General features: G+C 33.5%; 1 protein-coding gene across 1 annotated transcript; it reads right to left on the bottom strand.

Moving 5' to 3' along the window:
- Nucleotides 1-1,086: 1,086 nt before the first annotated feature.
- Nucleotides 1,087-10,802, bottom strand: LOC127794388 (mitochondrial phosphate carrier protein 2, mitochondrial-like). The gene is made up of 6 exons (XM_052325424.1): nt 10,360-10,802; nt 3,044-3,405; nt 2,895-2,938; nt 2,215-2,429; nt 1,837-1,961; nt 1,087-1,427 (listed from the first exon to the last, which is right to left on the bottom strand). The coding sequence occupies exons 1-6, from the start codon at nt 10,666-10,668 to the stop codon at nt 1,379-1,381; spliced, it is 1,104 nt and encodes a 367-aa protein (XP_052181384.1). The 5' UTR covers nt 10,669-10,802; the 3' UTR covers nt 1,087-1,378.
- Between the last annotated feature and the right edge of the window lie 8,299 nt (nt 10,803-19,101).

The following is a 19,101-nucleotide window of genomic DNA, read 5'->3' as shown; positions in this document are numbered from 1 at the left end:
GGCCTTGCTATTTTGATAGAGGAGGTTATCTAGAGGGTTATTAAGAGGCGTTAAAATAATAAAAATTCTCACTCAAAATGCAAAATTGCTTGGCCGCCTCTTGTCTCTTCTCTTTCCCTTACCCATGGCTACTTTCAGCAATAGTTTAGCATTGCCTTTCTCTCGTCGTCTCATCTCGCGCTGCCTCATCTCTCACACGTTGATCGTCGTTACATTTATTGTTGCGAAGAGGGGGATGCAGCGATGATCGATGCGCGATAAACGAGGTGACAACAAGCGGTTGCTGAAGAGGGCCATGAAAAAAAGGGAAGAGAGGAGAAAGGAGACGGCCAAATAATTTTACAATTGGTGTGACATATTTTCATCATTTTGGTGCCTCTTGGTAACCCACTTTGACAAAGTAACATTTTTCAATTACACCCAATCCCTGACTACGGGTCCAGTCTAGATCAGTTGCAGTCCACGGGGTGGGCCATTAACTTTTTCTTGGATAACACTGGGCCACAAAACTTGGGTATACGGGCCGAGAGAAACCAGATCAGGCTAGGTTTGGGCCACTGGCTTTCCGCCCAAACTTAAGATCTAGATTCAAAGTTTATTGATTCAAGTAGGTTTGAAAATCAATTCAAATCAAGTGGGCTGGTTTTAGTCTCTCTTTTTTTTAATTTGGTTCGGTTTTGCCTTTTCTTTTTGGACTCAATTAATACTAAATCAAGTTTAAAATCTATGTTAAAATAAATTGTGTCACAAATTTTTAATTACTCTCTTTATCTCCCTTCAGAAAAAAAAGAAAAAGAAAAAGAACTGGGTTCCAGATTTGACCCCAAAGGCAACCGATGGGTTCAAGCAAATCTGAAACCCTTGGACAATTTGGACTTTTTATTTTAATTTTATTTTATTTGTTGTTAAATTTAATTTAATTAAGTTAAACTGGCACCGTTTAAAATAGAAAATTGTCTGCACAAAATATATGAACGGCAGAAATCTTTAGAAACATTTATAAACTATAAAAAAATTTCTTACAAATAATCTAAATCACGTATAACCTAAGCACAATTAATCTTCTTTATGACTAGTGTGACAATATCAATCAATCGTCAAAAATTTATCATGAAATTTTGCATAATTGTAATGAGGAGGGTATCATCATACAAATTTTATTTTCGCAGCAGAGAGGATGAAATCAAAACCATCCTCTAAAAAATCAAATGCAACTGCAAGATAGTTCTAGATTGACATTCAAACTGATATTTGTGTTGTCTGAACTCTGAAGACATCAATTTTCAGCTAGAAGCCATCCACCAATACCATTGTCATGTATCCACCAAAGGAGAGAGCAATCTCCTCAAATCTTTGCAAGAGAGTTGATTTTCCCTGTTCACATCTTTGCTGGTGCAGTGCCAGGAGTAATAGCACCAGTGGTTGGCCTGGTCGAAGCAAACGAGCCGTACATCATTTTAGAAGAAAAGAGAAGCGAGAAACTTCATAAACATAACAAACCTCTTTAAAAAAATCAAGCACAAATATTATAGATCAAATTTTAGTTTATATGTTCATATTTGCAAGGCTGGCTCACTTTTAAGAAAAAACAAGAAACTAATTCATAAACAATAACATCTGCAAAAATGATCAAGCTTCCAAAATATAGATGAAATGAAGGATAAACATATTTGATGTAATGGAAGGGCTTGTTTTGGGGGGGGGGGAAACACATAAGGACCTGAAATGTTAAAAAATAAACCATAAAAAATGTCTATAAAACTGGCTTAAACCACATTAAAATCTACCATGGAATGAAACTATTAAGTTCATGTTTGGAAGGAAGGGTAGACTTACAGTCCAACAAAAACTTTGAAAGCATCGTAGATACACCATTGAGATCCGGTAAGGGTTCCGATCATAATAATACGGAGAGGAAGGCCACGGGTGAACAGACCCCACCAGCCTAGCTGCTTCACAGCCTGCAATATTCAAATTAATGACATTAATAGATAACACAAGCAAGCATAAGCCATCATCTTCAGAGGCAACTGCACTTTATTCTAGCTAAATAAGGGTGGACTGACATTCATAATATCAATTGACTTTCAAAAGTTCCATTAACGAGGTGACAAAATTTTAGGCAAAATGTCCTTCCTGACCCAAATTTTCACAAGCACGTATAAGTGAAAGAAGAAAATTATTGATTTGAGTGGTATGGGGTATCTGACTCACATCACTGGCTGTTGCGCCCTTGGCATTGTTCATAAAAGAGACCAGGTTGTCTGCAGGATGTGATATAACAGCGCAGAGTATACCGGCAAGATATCCACCGGTAAAGCTCACTCCAAGCTGCAGGCTTTTGCTGCACTGGTCCTTTGGGGTTGGGATGGCGTGTTTGTACAACAGCTCCACAATATTCTCAAAGGATGAAAACTTCATCATTGTATCTGCAAAATTTCCTTTTTGTTAATCACCATGCCACCGAACAAAAGCAAGCTTTTTAGATACCGTTCTTTTTACGCAGAACTAAAGTTACTAGACATTGGAGAAGAAAACAGTAACAAAGGTAGATGTTAGTTTTGCTTCCAGCCAATGCAAGAGAGATATACAGCCAATAACAGATATATTACGAGATCACAGGAGTGGACCAAACATGTGAAAGAAAACATGAAGCAAGTCAAGAAAATTGCACCGTAACAAGACATTAAAACTAAGAACTACTGTTCCATTGGAATCAGGAATTGGCAAAAAAAGATAAGACTGCAAAAAACAGAGAGAAACTAGCCCACTGGCAGGAAAGCAGAGGGGAAAAGACCAGAAATTCAATAAGATCAAATTTTGGTAGGTCAACTACATTACCCTGCACTTCGTGGTAAAGGTTTAAAATAGAATTATGAGGGATCTGAGCTTACATGGAATCTGTCGACCCCAAAGAGGGACAAGCCCTTTATAAAGCCTGCCAAATAAGGGAAAGTCATAAACTACGAGCTCAAAAGAAAAAACATTAAAGAAAATAAAAATGATAATGTTGTTTAGTAGACAGCCAAATTGCGAGTCATACCCCAGAACTCCTTCAGATTTCACAATTTTTGGAAGGCCATCTGACAACCCTTTGGCAAACCCAGGCTGAGTTTGGACACGAACTTTCACTGCCTCCATGGGGCAGAGAGCAACATCAGCAATTACTTCAGCAGATGCAGAGCCAGCAAGGTAGATCAACGTTTTGTATTTTGATGCATACTCTGGGCCAACAATATCAGAGTAGTACTTCTTGAAGAATTCGTAGAATCCATACTTGAAGGCCCCTTGTGCGCTATAGCCAAGGAAGGTTGGCGCCCAACCCTTGAAGAAACCTCTAACTCCCTGCTCTTTAAATAGAACTCCAAATCCAGAAGTGACAGCTTTGTATTTTGCAGGATCTATCTGAAATTGAGCAGTATCAGTACCGAGCCTACCAACAAATAAACTAAGTGGAAAATGAAAATTTTTAATAGCCCCATTGTTATGAAATAGAGTTTCATGCTTTAGATACAATTGCCTTGTTTATTATGGTAGGAGTGTATATATAATTTACGAGCAACTAGATGCATATAAAAAATTTATCGCATTTGTATCATGTGTGCCATTATGGGAGAAAACTCAGTTTCCATGAAAAGGCTTCTTATTCTTAGCAAAAAAAAAAAACAGAAAAGAAAAGAAAGGGACTTCATGTATTCTCATTGATAGGGAATATATATATATATATAAAGAGAGAGAGAGGAAATTCTTATCTCATGAACAAAAAATTGAAATTAGTTGTTCTAAATAAATTAAAGAACAAAAACGAGAATTTCACTTTGAACTCATGGTGTAGAGAATCTAGAGATGTATCCGCTGAATTATAAGATTCCAAGATCAAGGTTGACTGTGAATAAAGTGGTCCATTATACAATTAATTTGCAAGATCATATTATTTGTTGGGCTATAGAAGAGGCCCGTTTAAACCGTAGCAGTGCCATCATTTGATCTTATTATTTACATATCTTCGGCAAAAGTAAGAGGGGGAGGGAGGGGAAATGTAGTTCATATTGTTGACATTGTCCGATATAATATTTATTATATTAGAAAAAAATATTTCACCTCTAATTGGATAAATTAAAGGGTGAATGAATTGTTGAAATGTCAAAAAGTTGTGGTTATAATATTATATAAAGTAGTTGAATCAAATTGAAAGAAGAAGCCAAAGAAGTGGGTGTCTACAAGGTTAAAGAGGTGGCCAATCACAAAATTAAATAAAGAAAAACAAAGGAAATAAAAAAGAAGAAGCTGAAACGTGGAAGAAGAGGGCGCTAAAATGCGGCGACGCCACTCCTGACAATTAACGCGTTTTAAACACGTTGGGGAGGCCTATAAATTGGTCTCCCCAAACTCAATTGATCTATTCTAAGTATTCCATTATGAGAGTGGGAAATAGAGAATTAGAAATATTCTGAATGTTTCTCCTATTTCAAGAGAGATTGTTGTTGTTATTTTCTTGTGATTTAGAGGAAATGTAACTTCTATTATTTTTCTATAGTAAATTTTTTTATCTTTACCCGTGATTTTTATCATGATTTGTTTGGGAGTTTTTCACGTAAAATCTGTGTGTTCTATTTTCTTCATTCTTATTATTTTTCTCAAATTATTAGCTTCAACCATGCTAATCCGATATTATTTTTCAACAAGTGGTATCAGATCCTACATTGAAGTGTTTATATATCTACTTATCGTATGTTCTGTGATTGCCACTATAAAAGTAGATCCTCCATATCAAAAAAATAAGTTAGATTATTAATTACTCTTTTGAAAGGTACTGGGTACTATTCACACGTACGGTTACTATTCATGTGAAATAGTGGGAGCTAATTTTGTGCTAAAAAAAATTCGAGATAAAAGCAATGACAACAAAGTTCGAGATAGAGAAATTTAATGGGAATAATTTCTCATTATGGAAAATGAAGATCATAAAGGCGATCTTAACAAAAAAAAGATTGTATAAAGGCGATTGGACAGAGACCAATAGAGATCACCAATGATAGCAAGTGAAAGAAAATGAATCACTGTTGTCGCCAATTTACACTTAAGTCTAGCCAATGAAATCTTGTCAAGTGTAGAAAAGAAGAAGACTGCAAAGGAGATTTGGGATACTCTCACAAAGTTGTACAAGGCCAAATCACTACACAACAAAATCTTCTTAAAAAGAAGACTCTACACTCTTCGAATGTTGGAATCTATTTCAGTGTCAGATCATATCAACACCATCAATACACTATTTTCTAAACTCTCAAAGTTGGGTTACAAAATAGATATAAATGAGCGTACAAAACTTCAACCTCAAAGCATGCTAGATTCGTATGACCAACTCATCATCAACTTGATCACTAATATTCTCATTGACTATTTAGTCTTTTGAGGATGTTGCAGCCATAGTTTTAGAAGAGGAACAAAGGCACATAAATAAGGACAGGTTGGCAAATTCGCAACAAGCAAAGGCATTATCGATGACAAGAGGGAGTTAACGGAATGTGGTCCTAATGAAGGCAATAATCATGGTAGATCGAAGTTAATAAGTAAGAAAAACATAAAATGCCACCATTGTGGCAAGAAATGGCACATCAAGAAGAAGTGTTGACGTTTTCAAAAGAGTGGAAAAGGTCTCGAGTCATCAAATGCTCAGGGAAATGTTGCTAGTACTTTAAATGATGATGAAGTTCTATACAGTAAGGCAACAACGATTGTTGAAGGCAGAAAGAAACTCACTGATATTTGGATAATGGATTCAAGAGCCCCATGGCATGTAACCCCTCGAAAAGAATAGTTTCATAAATATGAACCTATCTCAGAAGGATCTGTGTTTATGGGAAACGATCATGCTTTGGAGATCGCTAGTATTGGTATTATCAAAATAAAGATGTATAATGATACAGTTCACAATATCAAAGAAGTACGACATGTCAAAAAGCCTGAAGAAAAATCTATTATCTTTAGGACAACTAGATAATGTTGGGTGCAAAACCCGCATTGAGAATAGGATCATGAAGATAGTCAAAGGCACGCTTGTGGTGATAAAAGTAGAAAAGATAGCTGCAAATCTATACATGCTTAAATGAGAGACTACAAGAGCGAGAAATGAATGTTGCTTCGGTAAGCTTTGCAAAGAATCAATGATGATATGGCACCGTAAACTTGGTCATATGTCAGAACAAGGTTTGAAGACTCTCTCAGAACAAAAGCTTCTCTCAGGACTTAATAAGGTATCATTACCCATTGTGAGCATTATGTCATGAGTAAGTAGCATAGATTAAAATTCAGCAATTCCACTGTTAGAAGTAAAGTTGTCTTGGAACTAGTTTATTTCGATGTTTGGCAAGGACCGATTTTGTCCCTAAAAGGTGCAAGATACTTCGTATCTTTCATTGATGATTACTCCGGGAGATGTTGGGTGTACCCAATCAAAAGGAAGGCGGATGTATTCCCAGTTTTCAAAGTCTTTAAAGTGCGAGTAGAACTTGAATCAGGAAGGAAGATCAAGTGTTTGAGGACTGACAATGGAAGAGAATTTACTAGCGATGAGTTTAATGAATTTTGTCAAGAGAAAGGTACAGAGACAGTTCACTACAACATACACTCCACAACAAAATGGAGTGGCATAATGGATGAACAGAACCTTATTGAAGAAAGCAATAGCAATGTTAAAGACTGCAAATCTAGCTAAGTCATTTTAGGCAGAAGTAGTTAAAACCACTTGTTATGTGATCAATCGATCTCCATCAACTATGATTTATCTGAAAAAACCGATGGAAATGTGGACTGATAAGCTAGTTGACTATTCTCACCTTCATACGTTTGGAAGTCCTACGTACGTGATGCACAATGCCCAAGAAACAACGAAATTGGATTCAAAATCCAAAAAATGTATCTTCTTGAGATATGCTAATGGAGTCAAGGAGTATCGTTTGTGGGATCCCACTGCCCACAAAGTTGTCATCAGCACAGATGTGATATTTACAAAAGATAAACTGCAAGGAAAAGAAAGTGATGGCACTACAAAGGAGAAATAGATGTCTTTTAACAGATGATAGAGAGTCATCAACTTTCCATGAGGCTACTGAGAGCTCAGATGTATCCTTATGAATGACAACAATGCAAGAAGAAATAGATGCCTTACATAAGAACAAGACATGAGATCTTACTCCACTATCACAAGAAAGAAAAGCCATAGGAAACAAATGGATTTACAAGATCAAGCGTGATGGCAATGACCAAGTGGAGCGGTATCGTGTAAGACTGGTGGTAAAAAAATATGCTCAGGAAAAAGGTGTTAACTTCAAGAAAATATTTTCTCTAGTGGTACGACTTACAACAAGTAAAGCAGTCATATCAATGTGTGTTGCATTTGACATACAACTAGAACAACTAAATGTGAAAATTGCATTTGTTCATGGAGAACTTGAAGAAGAAATTTACATGCTCCAACCAAAAGGTTTTGAAGAAAAAGAAAAAGAGAACTTGATTTGCAGGTTGAACAAATCTCTATACGATCTCAAGCAGGCGCAAAAATGTTGGTATAAGAGATTTGATTCCTTCATCATGAGCCTTGGATACAAAAGATTTAAGGCAGGCCCTTTGTCCATATTTCAAGAGGTTTGGTAAAAGTGATTACACTATTTTGTTGTTTTATGTAGATGACATGTTGGTAGCAGGTCCCAACAAATATCTTATTAAAAAATTGAAGGCACAGTAGGTTAGGGAGTTTGAAATGAAAAACTTGGGACCTGCAAACAAGTTTCTAGAGATGCAAATTCACCGAAACAGAAATAATAGGAAGATATGGCTTTCTCAAAAAAATTATTTGAAGAAGGTCATGTGGCGCTTCAACATGCAAGACTGTAAGTCAATTTCTATCCCATTTTCTATTAATTTCAAGTTATCCTCTAATATGAGTCCTAATAGTGAGGAACAGATATGGAGATGTCTCGAGTACCGTATGCATCAGTAGTGGAAAGTTTAATATTTGCTATGATTTGTACAAAACCAAACATTGCACATGCAATGGGAGTGGTTAGTTGGTATATTGCGAATCCTGGTAAAGAGCATTAGAATGATGTGAAAAGGGTCCTAAGATACATTAAGGGGACCACATTGTGTCTGGGGGATCAGACTTTATTATCAGATGATAGGTTAACTCAGATTATGCTGGTGATCTTAACAAAAGCAAATCCACCACAGAATATGTGTTTGCACTTGCTAGTGGAGCTATAGCTGAGTTTCAAAACTGCAGTCAATTGTGACCACGTTAACAACAGAAGCAGAATATGTAGCAGTTACACAAGTTAGTAAAGAGACAATCTGGTTGAAGATGGTATTGGAGGAACTCGGGCACAAAAAAGAGAAAATTTCTCTATTCTGTGATAGTCAGAGTGCCTTGCATCTTGCAAGGAATCCAACATTTCATTCAAAAACAAAACACATTCGAGTTTAGTACCACTTCGTTCGTGAGAAAGTGAAGGAAGGAACCGTGGATATGTAAAAAAAAATCATACCAAAGACAACCTAGCAGATTTCTTGACAAAGGTGATCAATACTGACAAGTTTATTTAGTGTCAATTCTCTAGTGGTCTAGCAGAGAAATAAGCAACAAGAAATGGCAAGGAAGAAAGAATGATGTGAAGATTGATTGATCCTCAATCAAATCTTCAAATGGGAGATTGTTGAAATGTCAAAAAGTTACGACTATAATATTATATAAGGTTGTGGAATCAAATTGAAAGAAGAAGCCAAAGAAGTGGGTGCCTGCAACATTGAAGAGGTGGCCAGCCACAAAATTAAATAAAGAAAATAATGGAAAAAAGAAAGAAGAAACTGGAACCTGGAAAAAGAGGGTGTCAAAATGCAGCGCCATCCTTGACAATTAACGCGGTGGGGAGACCTATAAATTTGTTTTCCCAAACTCAATTGATCCATTCCAAGTATTCCATTATGAGAGAGAAAATAGAGAGTTAAAAATATTCTGAATGTTTCTCCTATTTTCATGAGAGATTGTTGTTATTATTTTCTTGTGATTTAGAGAGAATGTTGTAACTTCTATTATTTTTCTATAGTGAATTATTTTATCTTTACTCTTAGTTTTTATCTTGATTTATTTAGGAGTTTTTCACGTAAAATTTATGTGTCTCATTTTCTTTATTTTTATTATTTTTCTCAAATTATTAGCTACGACCTTGCTCTAATCCGGTGTTATTTTTCAACATGAATTAATAATGTTATGAAAAATTAACTAGCCAATGTTATGAATCTTGTATAAAGTTATCCAACGTATCATGTTTAGTCTCATGAATAGGGTAAGAAGTTAACTAAAATTAGACAATACACATGGTATTTCTTAACCATCTAATCTTACACTTTACTTAAAAAAAAAACTAATTTAACAACTAAAACACACAGGCATATCCAGCATCAAATGGAAATTGGAAAATGAAATCCATACACAATTTTATATATAAAACTCATACAATATGGCACAGTTGCTTTCTGTAATTATCAACTACTTTTATGGGCTTATTGATTGTAATGAATCAAACGCGTACAAAAACGGTAGAAACCTCATTCTGTCATTCATTATCCGGGTCATGTATAAAAGTAAGCTCACAAGCTAATATGCAAACATGGAATTAAGACCATCTCCAACCCAACCCCAAATTTGGGGTAAATTCCAAATTTGGGGTAAAACCCTCTCCAACTCACCCCTAAATCCTATCCCAAATTTGGGGTTGCACTATTCCTTGACCCCAAATTTGGGGTAATATATTTATTCCTATTTTGCCCCCCTCATTTTAACTATAACAAAATTTAATTCCTTTTATATCTCACATTTATATATTTTTACATTTTTATTTACTTCTTATTAGTATTAATAATATTTAAATAATATTAATAAATTATAATCAATTAATGAATAAAAATTAATAAATTTTGGTCTGTTTAATATAATATTTTATTAATTGAGATAGTAAATGTAATGTTTTTCTTTTTTAATATTATTGATAATTAATTTTTTTAGTTAATTATGTAATTTTTAGGTAATAATTTAAATTAATATATAATAAATAAGTAAATAATTTACATTATAAAAAAATATTTAGAATAAAAAATAAATAAATAAACTATTTCTTTACCCCAAATTTGGGATTAAGAGGTGGAGAGGAATTAGGTCTTACCCAAATTTGAGGTAAGCGAAGGGTTGGAGATGCTCTAATAAACAGAATCAACTAATAAGAACATGTTCCAAACAATTTGAATATCATTAGGATTCCTATTTTAATTAAAACAGAGCGGCGATGAAAAAGAAATTAAATTAACCTGCATGTTGCACTTGATGACATCGAGAGGGGTGACGGCCGTGTGGGTAAGGCCACAGCAAAGCATTCCACCGGTGGTGCAGGCGGCGTAGAACGCCGGCGAGAACATCTGGATCTTACCGAATGGCTCGCTGGGAGCCGGAACCACGAAGCTCTTCTTAGGCAGCGAAGGAGAAATCGCCACAGACGACGACATCGGAGAACGCAGAGCGGAAGGCTCGGGCAAGTCGACGAGCTTCGCCGACGGCGATGCGGCGGAGTATAAGAAGCTCGGGATCAGAGATTTCCGATAGTCGCCGGCGAAATCCATTCCGAGAGAGAGAGATTGGAAATGGAGACGGAGACAAAGACTGGTTAGGCCGTTGGTCTTTGGCGGGGGCGCGTAAACTTTTATAGGTGGAAGTCGCTGGCTGCGATTCTGCCTGCGAATTCAAAGGCCGGGCCCTCCCCCGCTTTCTAAATATCTTCGAAATATTTTTGGCCCCTACGGCTCTGGGTCTCTTAATTTACAGAAGTGGCCATTCGCATAATTTCTGTTGCGTCTAATGGTCGGCCTGCGATGGCACGCAGGTAATTGAATGCCCTGCGAATGGCTTTTTAGAAGATTGACTACGGTGAGCGAGACGTGGGTTGAGCGGCCACTCAAGTTGAACAAAGCTCAGTCAAATAGCAAATTCAATTGGGAGGACTTGGACCTTCCAAGCATCTTGGCCATTTTGCATGGGACATGTGTCGACCGCAGATGCTGACCCAAGCGCCGCCTCCACCAGGGCCGGCCCTGGGTAGGCGACAGCCCCCAAAAAATAAATTCGAATTTTAAATATATAATAAATACGAAATAAAATACCTAATTTATATTATTTTTATTTTATCTTAATTGATAGATAGGGTGGTGGGTTCTAAATCAAAAATTTATTAGGCCACTGGTTCAAGTCACCTCACTAGCACGTTTAAATTTTTTATATTTTAATATTTTTTAAATAATAAATATCAATCTTATAAATTTTATAAAAAAAATAATATTTTATTAAATTTTTTTATATTTTAATATTTTTAAAATAATAAATATCATTCATATATCAAAATTTTATATAAAAAAAATTAATGTTCTAGTTATTGGATCTTAAAAAATTTTAATTATTTTTTTTAAATTTTAAAATTAATTATATAAATTATTAATGTCAAATTCAATTTAAAATTTTAAAAATCTAAAATCTCAATAAAATTTTAATTTATATACTTGTTTAGGCCCGCAAAATCTGAGGGCCGCCCTGCCTCCACCCTCAAGAGTCGAGACGTCACCCATGAAGCTTGCAACTCCTCAACGACCAGGCATTAACCCAAATGCAGAGACACACACTTAATGAATTTTTTATATATTAAAGATTGTGGTAGTTTGATGAATGCTTTTTCATATATTAAAATCAGATCAACCTATATAAAAATTTTATATATACTTTTCTATAAGGGTGGAGTTAGAATTTTAATTCAATGAAGATGAAGTTAATATAGAAAATATAATTTAAAAATAAGATAATAATAAAAATATTAAAATATAAAAACTTTTTACAATTATTTCCTATAACTTTTTATGTTTTGATAACGTCATATAATAATTTTATTATTAATTTATTAAATATATTATTTTTAACATATGCAACTAATTTATCATTCATTCATTAATTTTCAATTCTTTTATATAAACGATTCTTTATAATGTTTATTATAAAAAATATTTTTTCAACTATTGCAGTAGCAACAAAAAGAAAAGAAAGAAAATTGAGTGGGTATTAAGAAAAAAAACAAGAAATAGAATAAATTTAGAAATTAAATAAATTAGGACTTAAGACTAAGTGGATTTTAATCATTTGACCTATTTAGATTAAATTTTAATATAATAATTTAAAATTAATTTAAGAATTGAACTTAATTATGGGCCTCGCTTGCTCCGCCCTTACTTTTCCAGTTTTCCTACTTGTACATGGTTTTATAAGTTTATAACATTTATTATTAGTCTATATAATGTTTCTATTTATTATTTATATTTAAGACAATCATTTACGTGAAATAATAGAACAGTAAAATAACTATTATACGGCTTCTGCAATTTTGCATAAAACTTTGACAAATTTGCATGTATAACTTTTTTACATAATTTTTTTTTTTTTACAAAAAAGGTGTTTAAATGATTGCTTAGTATAAATTTTGTTTTGTCAATGTTTTCCTGTATTACAGAATTCTGTTATAATTGCCTTACATACAATCTTTTATACAAACTTATAATTAAAAAAAAAAATTGCCAGCAAATTTAAGAGAGAGAGAGAGAGGGGAAGGCATTTTAGGTGTGAAAATTGTGACTCGTAATTTAAATTTGACTATGATTAAAATATATCTATAATTGAAAATTTATTTTCATTTATTATCTTCTAATCAAAATATAGAATTAAGGCAAGTTGGCTAAAATGGAGAAATATATCGGGAGTGTTATGTGATGGTAAAATCCCATTAAAACTGAAAGAAAAATTTTATAGGACAGCTATAAGACCAGTCTTACTGTATGGCTCAAAATGTTGAGCAGTCAAATACCAGTATGAGAAAAAAGACGAGTGTAGCGGAGATGAGGATGTTAAGATAGATATGCGGCCATATAAAAAATGATAAAATTATAAATAAAGTTATTCGTAATAAGGTAGGAGTTGTGCCAATTGAGGAGAATATGAGAAAGACTAGACTAAGATGATTTGGTCTGTGAGAAGGAGACCAAAAGACGCTCCTGCGATGAGAGTTGATGAAATGAAACAATTAATCAAAAAAAGAGGTAGAGGTAGACCCAATAAAACTTTGGAAGAGACATTAAAGTTTGATATGAAGTGTATGGATTTAAATGAAGATATGACAAAAGATAGAAATACATGAAAGTTTAAAATTCATGTAGCCGACTCCACATAGTGGGATAAAGGCTGAATATGTTGTTATTGTTGTATCTATAATAGATCTACAAATAAGTATTCAATATTCTATAATTATTGCAATATCAATATCATTATAGTGATATTTTATTATTTTTACATATGATTTTTTTCTATTTGAGTTTTATTCTTAAATCTTTTGTATTCGTTTGTATGTTTGATGGTTTGATTATGGTTTACTTTCAATCTTAAATCCTTATAAATTGGTATCAAACCATTAGCATTTTGGCATATCTTAATCGTCAGATCTGCAACCCTTCATATTCTTCATCGCCTAAGGTTTCTATATATTCGTCGTCACTGCTGCTACAGTCAGGGGCGGAGCTAGGAAAAATTTTCAGTGAGGGTCAAACTTACTAAAGAAAAAAATAAGAAAGACAGAGGGCCAAAGCCCGGAAGGCCTAGCCTGAGTGGGCAAGGCAGAGGCGACGACGCCGTCACGCCGGCGAGGGTGAGGCAGAGGCAGCTAGTCGGCGATGCCAATGAGCGATGGAGCCAAAGGCCCAGAGAGAGCTCAGAGAGACAGCAACGTTGCAAACAGCAAGCAAAAGGCAAGAGCGACAACGACTAACGAACTGAGCGAAGCGAGCGAGTGAGAGACCGAGGAGGGTGAGCGAGGCGAACGAACGAACGAGCCAACGACGACCTCACTGATTAGTGGTTAATTTTATAAAAAATTTGTTATAATTATACCCTTCTTTTGATCTTAAAAATGGTTTAAATTAGATATTAATATATATTTTATGGTTATATGCAAATTTAAATTGAAAGATGAATGAAATGAAGTTCTAAAGTAAATAATAATAATATATAAAATTATATATAACACATATACATCATTATATGCATGCATGTAATATATATATATATAATATAATCTAATATATATATGTGTCATGTGTAATACATATATATAATATATAATTTATTAATAACATTAAATTATTTTTATTTTTTTTTAGGCATGAAGAATTCAAACCCATGAAGAATTAAGGCCCAATTTGAGCAACCCATGGAAGATATTATTTGGAGAAGGCCCAAGGATTATTTTTAATCCTAATGAAGATTAAAAACCAATTTATAGAAATCTATTTTTATTTTTTATGTGAGAGCTTTATTAGGTGTGTTTTTTAGCTAAAATCCATTTAACTATTAGGTGGATATTATAGCTAAAATCCATTTAACTTTATGAGTGCTTTATTAGGTGTGTATTTTAGCTAAAATCCATTTAATATTAGGTGTACGTGTATTATAACTAAAATCTATTTAACTTTAAGTGTGTGAGTACCCATTAGATATAATTATGTCTAGTTGAATAATTGAAATTGTGTGGTTTGTATTGCATCTTGTGGCCTATAAATAGATCACTTGATTGCATTTGTAAGTGTGATTATTATTCTTGAATAAAAGTTTAGTTGTTTCCTTATAATTCTCTCTTTGAGAATTGTTCTTGTTCTTTCTCATTTTCTTTAGTACTTTCTTTTATAATCTTACTTCTTTTTTTTCTTCTTTTAAATTCTTATGTCATTTATTGTCTTTTAATTATTCACTGCTTAAATGGCCGGTTAATTTATGCATTTAAATTCCTGCAATTTTAATTCTTGTCTTTTAATTATTCACCGCCTAAATGCCCGGTTAGTTTATGCCTTTAAATTCCTGCAATTTTAATTCTTGTCTTTTAATTATTCACCGCCTAAATGGCCGGTTAGTTTTTACTATTTTAATTCCTGTCATTTAAATTCTGTTATTTAAATTGCGTCATTTAAATTCCTGTCAATTAACTTTCAAATAAAGATGAGTAGCTAAATCTAATATTGGGTTAAGGCAAGGACAGTGTCCAACGCCAATGATTCCTAAAGAAAGCTACGCTTTAAATAAGTAACATTAATTTAAATTTCAGTATGAGTGTGTATTAATTATTGAAAAATCACTAGGTTTGGATTGGATCGTAAGCCTAACTTAGAGCTTTCATGCCATGTATGAGAGTTACTAGAACTGGAAACGCTATCATACCTAAACCCAGATGATTAATTTAGTTGTTTTGTATATTAATTGCAATTGGATTTATGGTGGTTGCTTAAATTAAAATCTCGCATATCATGTATGGGGATTGCTTAACCTAGAACTATCATCATCTCTAATTGCATTTAATAACAAACCCTCATATCTGAAATTAAATTAATGTTGCTAATTTTTTATGCTAAAATTTGGTAATCAACGGGTTGGTACTGAAATTGTCTTAACTCAAGCACTATCTAAATTCATATTTTTACGTTTAATGTTTATTTCAATTTTTGCCTTACTTTATTTTCTAGTATCTGTTGTCTAAAAACAAAACCATAAAAAATCTTGTTGTCAATTTGTCCAAATGCGTGTGCGTGTGTGTGACATTCTTTTTCTTTTGCTATAAATAAATCTCTCAGTGGACGACCTGGATTCATCCAGAAAATATAAATTTAAATTTGGACTACAACTGCACTCGTACACTGGCGAGTATAAACTTCTCACTAAAATAAAAAAAATATAAAAGTTTTATTATGATTTGTTTTTATTGTGTTTTAATTGCAGGGTGAGAGTGCAGTCACTCACCTCAGCAATGGTCAGAGTCGTCTGATTCGACGGAGGCACGGAGGAAGGCCGGAGCAAGTGAGGGCGAGAGACATGAAGTAGAAGCCGACGATAATGAGTGAGAGTTAATGCGAGAGAGGGAGAATAACAGAGGGGGTGGGCAGCAGGTGAGCGAGAGAGGGATTGATTGAGTAAGGGTTTTCAAATACCCAATTTTCTAGCGAGCTTGAGTGCAGGCCAAAATCAGTGGCGGGCCAAGGCCTTCACTAGGCCTATATTGGCTCCGCCCCTGACTACAGTATTGAGCTGTCTCTGCTCCATCATCGCCCACTACCATTAGTCCTTTTGCCTCCAATCGTCAATGGCCATTGTAATCGATCTGCCATCATCGACATATTCGCAAATGTTCGCTTGTTCATCTTCTCTAGTCATCGCCTCCTGCTCAATTGCAAGTGCTAGACTTTCAGCGTCTTTTTGATCATTCATTTTTCGCCACCACCACCAACAGCCTCTGCTATTTCCATCATTGTTGCCATCACCTTCCATCTCTGTCGACGCCATTGTCATCAATTACTCTCCACCATAGCCGTTAGTCTTCTAAGCATTGCCCCAAATCTACCCGAATATGACATAGCCTGACCCAAATCCACTAATATCTGTTCGGCCCAGATCTAAAAAATCCAAATATGTCTTAGCTAGATTTGCTGCACAAATCCACTATCCTAATTTGTTTTTTGTTAAGGCTTTATTTTACTGGCTTTTAATACTATTTGGAGTTATTTAATCTCAGCAATGGTAGGGGTGTCAAAAAATATCTGAAAATCGGTGAACCGGATCAAAACGAATCGAACTATGCCTTTTGGATTGGTTCTATGGTTCAACGGTTAGGTTCTGGTTCTAAAAAATTAAGAACCGATATATTTAGTTTGGTTATTGATTTTTCTTTTCAAACCGTGGTTCAAACCAAATCGGAACCGATATTATACTTGTATATATATTATAATTTTTTGAGTATATATCTACATACGCATAAATATATTATTATTTGCAATTTTAATCTGCTAGTTTTTGTTTATTTCTTTTTTGTTGTTTGTTATTGTTATTCATGAACTCTTTTATTTCTAAAATTTTATGTGCTATTGCTATATTAAATGGTTGATATAATATCTTTTGATGAGCTAGTCTATGAATTATTTTGTTCTACTTTTACTTCAAGATTTGAAGTATTAATGAAGTTATGGGTTTATTTTAATTAACAAATTTGTTTGTAATTTCATATTTTGTGAAAATGTTTAAAAGTTAAATGTTAATTGGATAGAAACGAAACCGGTCTGATGCGATGGATTAATCATGGTTTGGTTTTATATATGTAATGGTCCAGTTACGATTCTTATTTTTTCGAAACGGTTAAAAATGATTTGGTTATTGAATTCTTATAGAACCGAACTAATCCGAACCGTTGACACCCCTAAGCAATGACAACCTTTAAATATGATATTCTATTGATATACTAATATTAGATTCTCACTGTGGCATATTAAGATGCGAGTAATTTTGACGTAAATATATTTAGATGATACTTTGTTGGGATATGATAAAATATCATATTTTGTGGTTTGACTCGAAATGAATCTAACCTTCTAAGTTAACAGAAATCTAATATTTAGGCAGAGCATGAGATTGAGTCCATGCTTTAGTGTAATGGGGTGTCTTATGTATACTACGATATGTACACGCTTAGATACATCGCTAACCTTGATAAATAATATTGAAAGAGAATTTAATAGATTTTACAATATTTACAAGATATTAACAAAATAAGATCCCTTACTAAATATATTTTCATCATTAGTAATTGTGTTATTAGTTGAAAGATTACTTTACAATACACTGTTGCTTTGTCTACTACTGAAACTAAATATATGATAGTTATTAAGGCACATCTTGTTGTGTATTTTGAGTGTGACTGAAGATATTGACTAGAATGAGTATTGTATGGATTTACTTGATATTCATTACGAATATTAGTTCTCCATGATTTTGTTGGAAAAAAAAATTATGAATAATTTTGTATTTGAATTTCGTGTCAAGGTGGAATTTGTGATAATTATGGCTCATAATTCAAATTTAATTATGATAAGGATACATTTACAATTAAAAACTTATTCTTGTGACTCATATTTTGATCAGAACATAGATTTATACGAAATAACATTTTTTTCGTATACATTTATAGATGAATAGTATATCTATAAATAAATAGTTAGTACCCTTGAATTATTGTAGTAGTAATATTATCATAGTAATATTTTGTTATTTCTGATCGTAATTTTTTAATTTAATTTTTTTACATAAATCTTATATATTCGTTTATGTGTTTGATGATAATTTGATCGTAGTTTATCTTTTATTCTAAATCTTTGCATTGAGCATTAAATGTGAAAAGGTTTTATCTTTGTTATTTTTGAAAAATTAAAGATGCCATTATAAGAGAGATGAGGGGGAAGTGAGCTGGAGAAGGAGAGGGGAGAAGAGAGAGATTGACCGGGGGAGAGGGAGTGAAAAATAAGAGGGGAGGATGGCTCCTTGCAAAGGCATATGGCCCATCAATTGGGGCTGCACTAGCATCAGCTTCTCTTTATGCGTGAATCTCTTTTTCTCCTTCCCTTTCAAGACTTCAACATCGCTATGCTGAAAGGATGAGGACCAGAAATAGAACAAGAGATCTGCTCTCACTTAAAATGAAAAATAATTAGAGATTGGAGAAATATTGAAAATTTAATCGTTGTTTTATCATTTGAAGGGAGAAAAGTGACTCGTGATGAATAAAATTAAAAATATATATATATTTTTTTGTAAAATTGAGACTACTGTTTGTATGTTTTCCAAATCCCAAAGGTTATATATAATTTGTCTTAAAAACACCAATATTTAACAACAACCTTAAAAGTATTTTGGAATTTGGGATTAGAAATGGATGGATAAATTTCTTATTCAAATTAAACGAGCATGCATTTAATGGATATTCATTAATTCGTAGAGAATAAAGGATAAAAAAATTAAACATATTATAAATGTGAGAATTATAGAAAAAAAATAATATTAGGATCCGAAAAATACTTTAATAATGAGGTGGCACTGGCGAATAAACAAGTTGTAGTTTTGGATCCGAAACGTGACGTCAGCCTCTACCGCTCCGCTGGCCG

Source organism: Diospyros lotus, chromosome 2, assembly GCF_014633365.1.
Source record: "Diospyros lotus cultivar Yz01 chromosome 2, ASM1463336v1, whole genome shotgun sequence".
Taxonomy (NCBI): Eukaryota; Viridiplantae; Streptophyta; class Magnoliopsida; order Ericales; family Ebenaceae; genus Diospyros; species Diospyros lotus.
Note: the sequence above shows the minus strand (reverse complement) of the source record. Positions and strands in the feature narration are given on the sequence as shown.

Excerpts from the sequence above, each read along its gene's own strand:
- LOC127794388 (XM_052325424.1), bottom strand. The coding sequence starts at position 10,668 with ATGGATTTCGCCGGCGACTATCGGAAATCTCTGATCCCGAGCTTCTTA. Across the intron at positions 1,962-2,214 it reads AGGGCGCAACAGCCAGTGAT|GCTGTGAAGCAGCTAGGCTG; the intron begins GTGAGTCAGATA and ends TGAATATTGCAG. Across the intron at positions 1,428-1,836 it reads TTCAAAGTTTTTGTTGGACT|GCCAACCACTGGTGCTATTA; the intron begins GTAAGTCTACCC and ends TGCTTCGACCAG.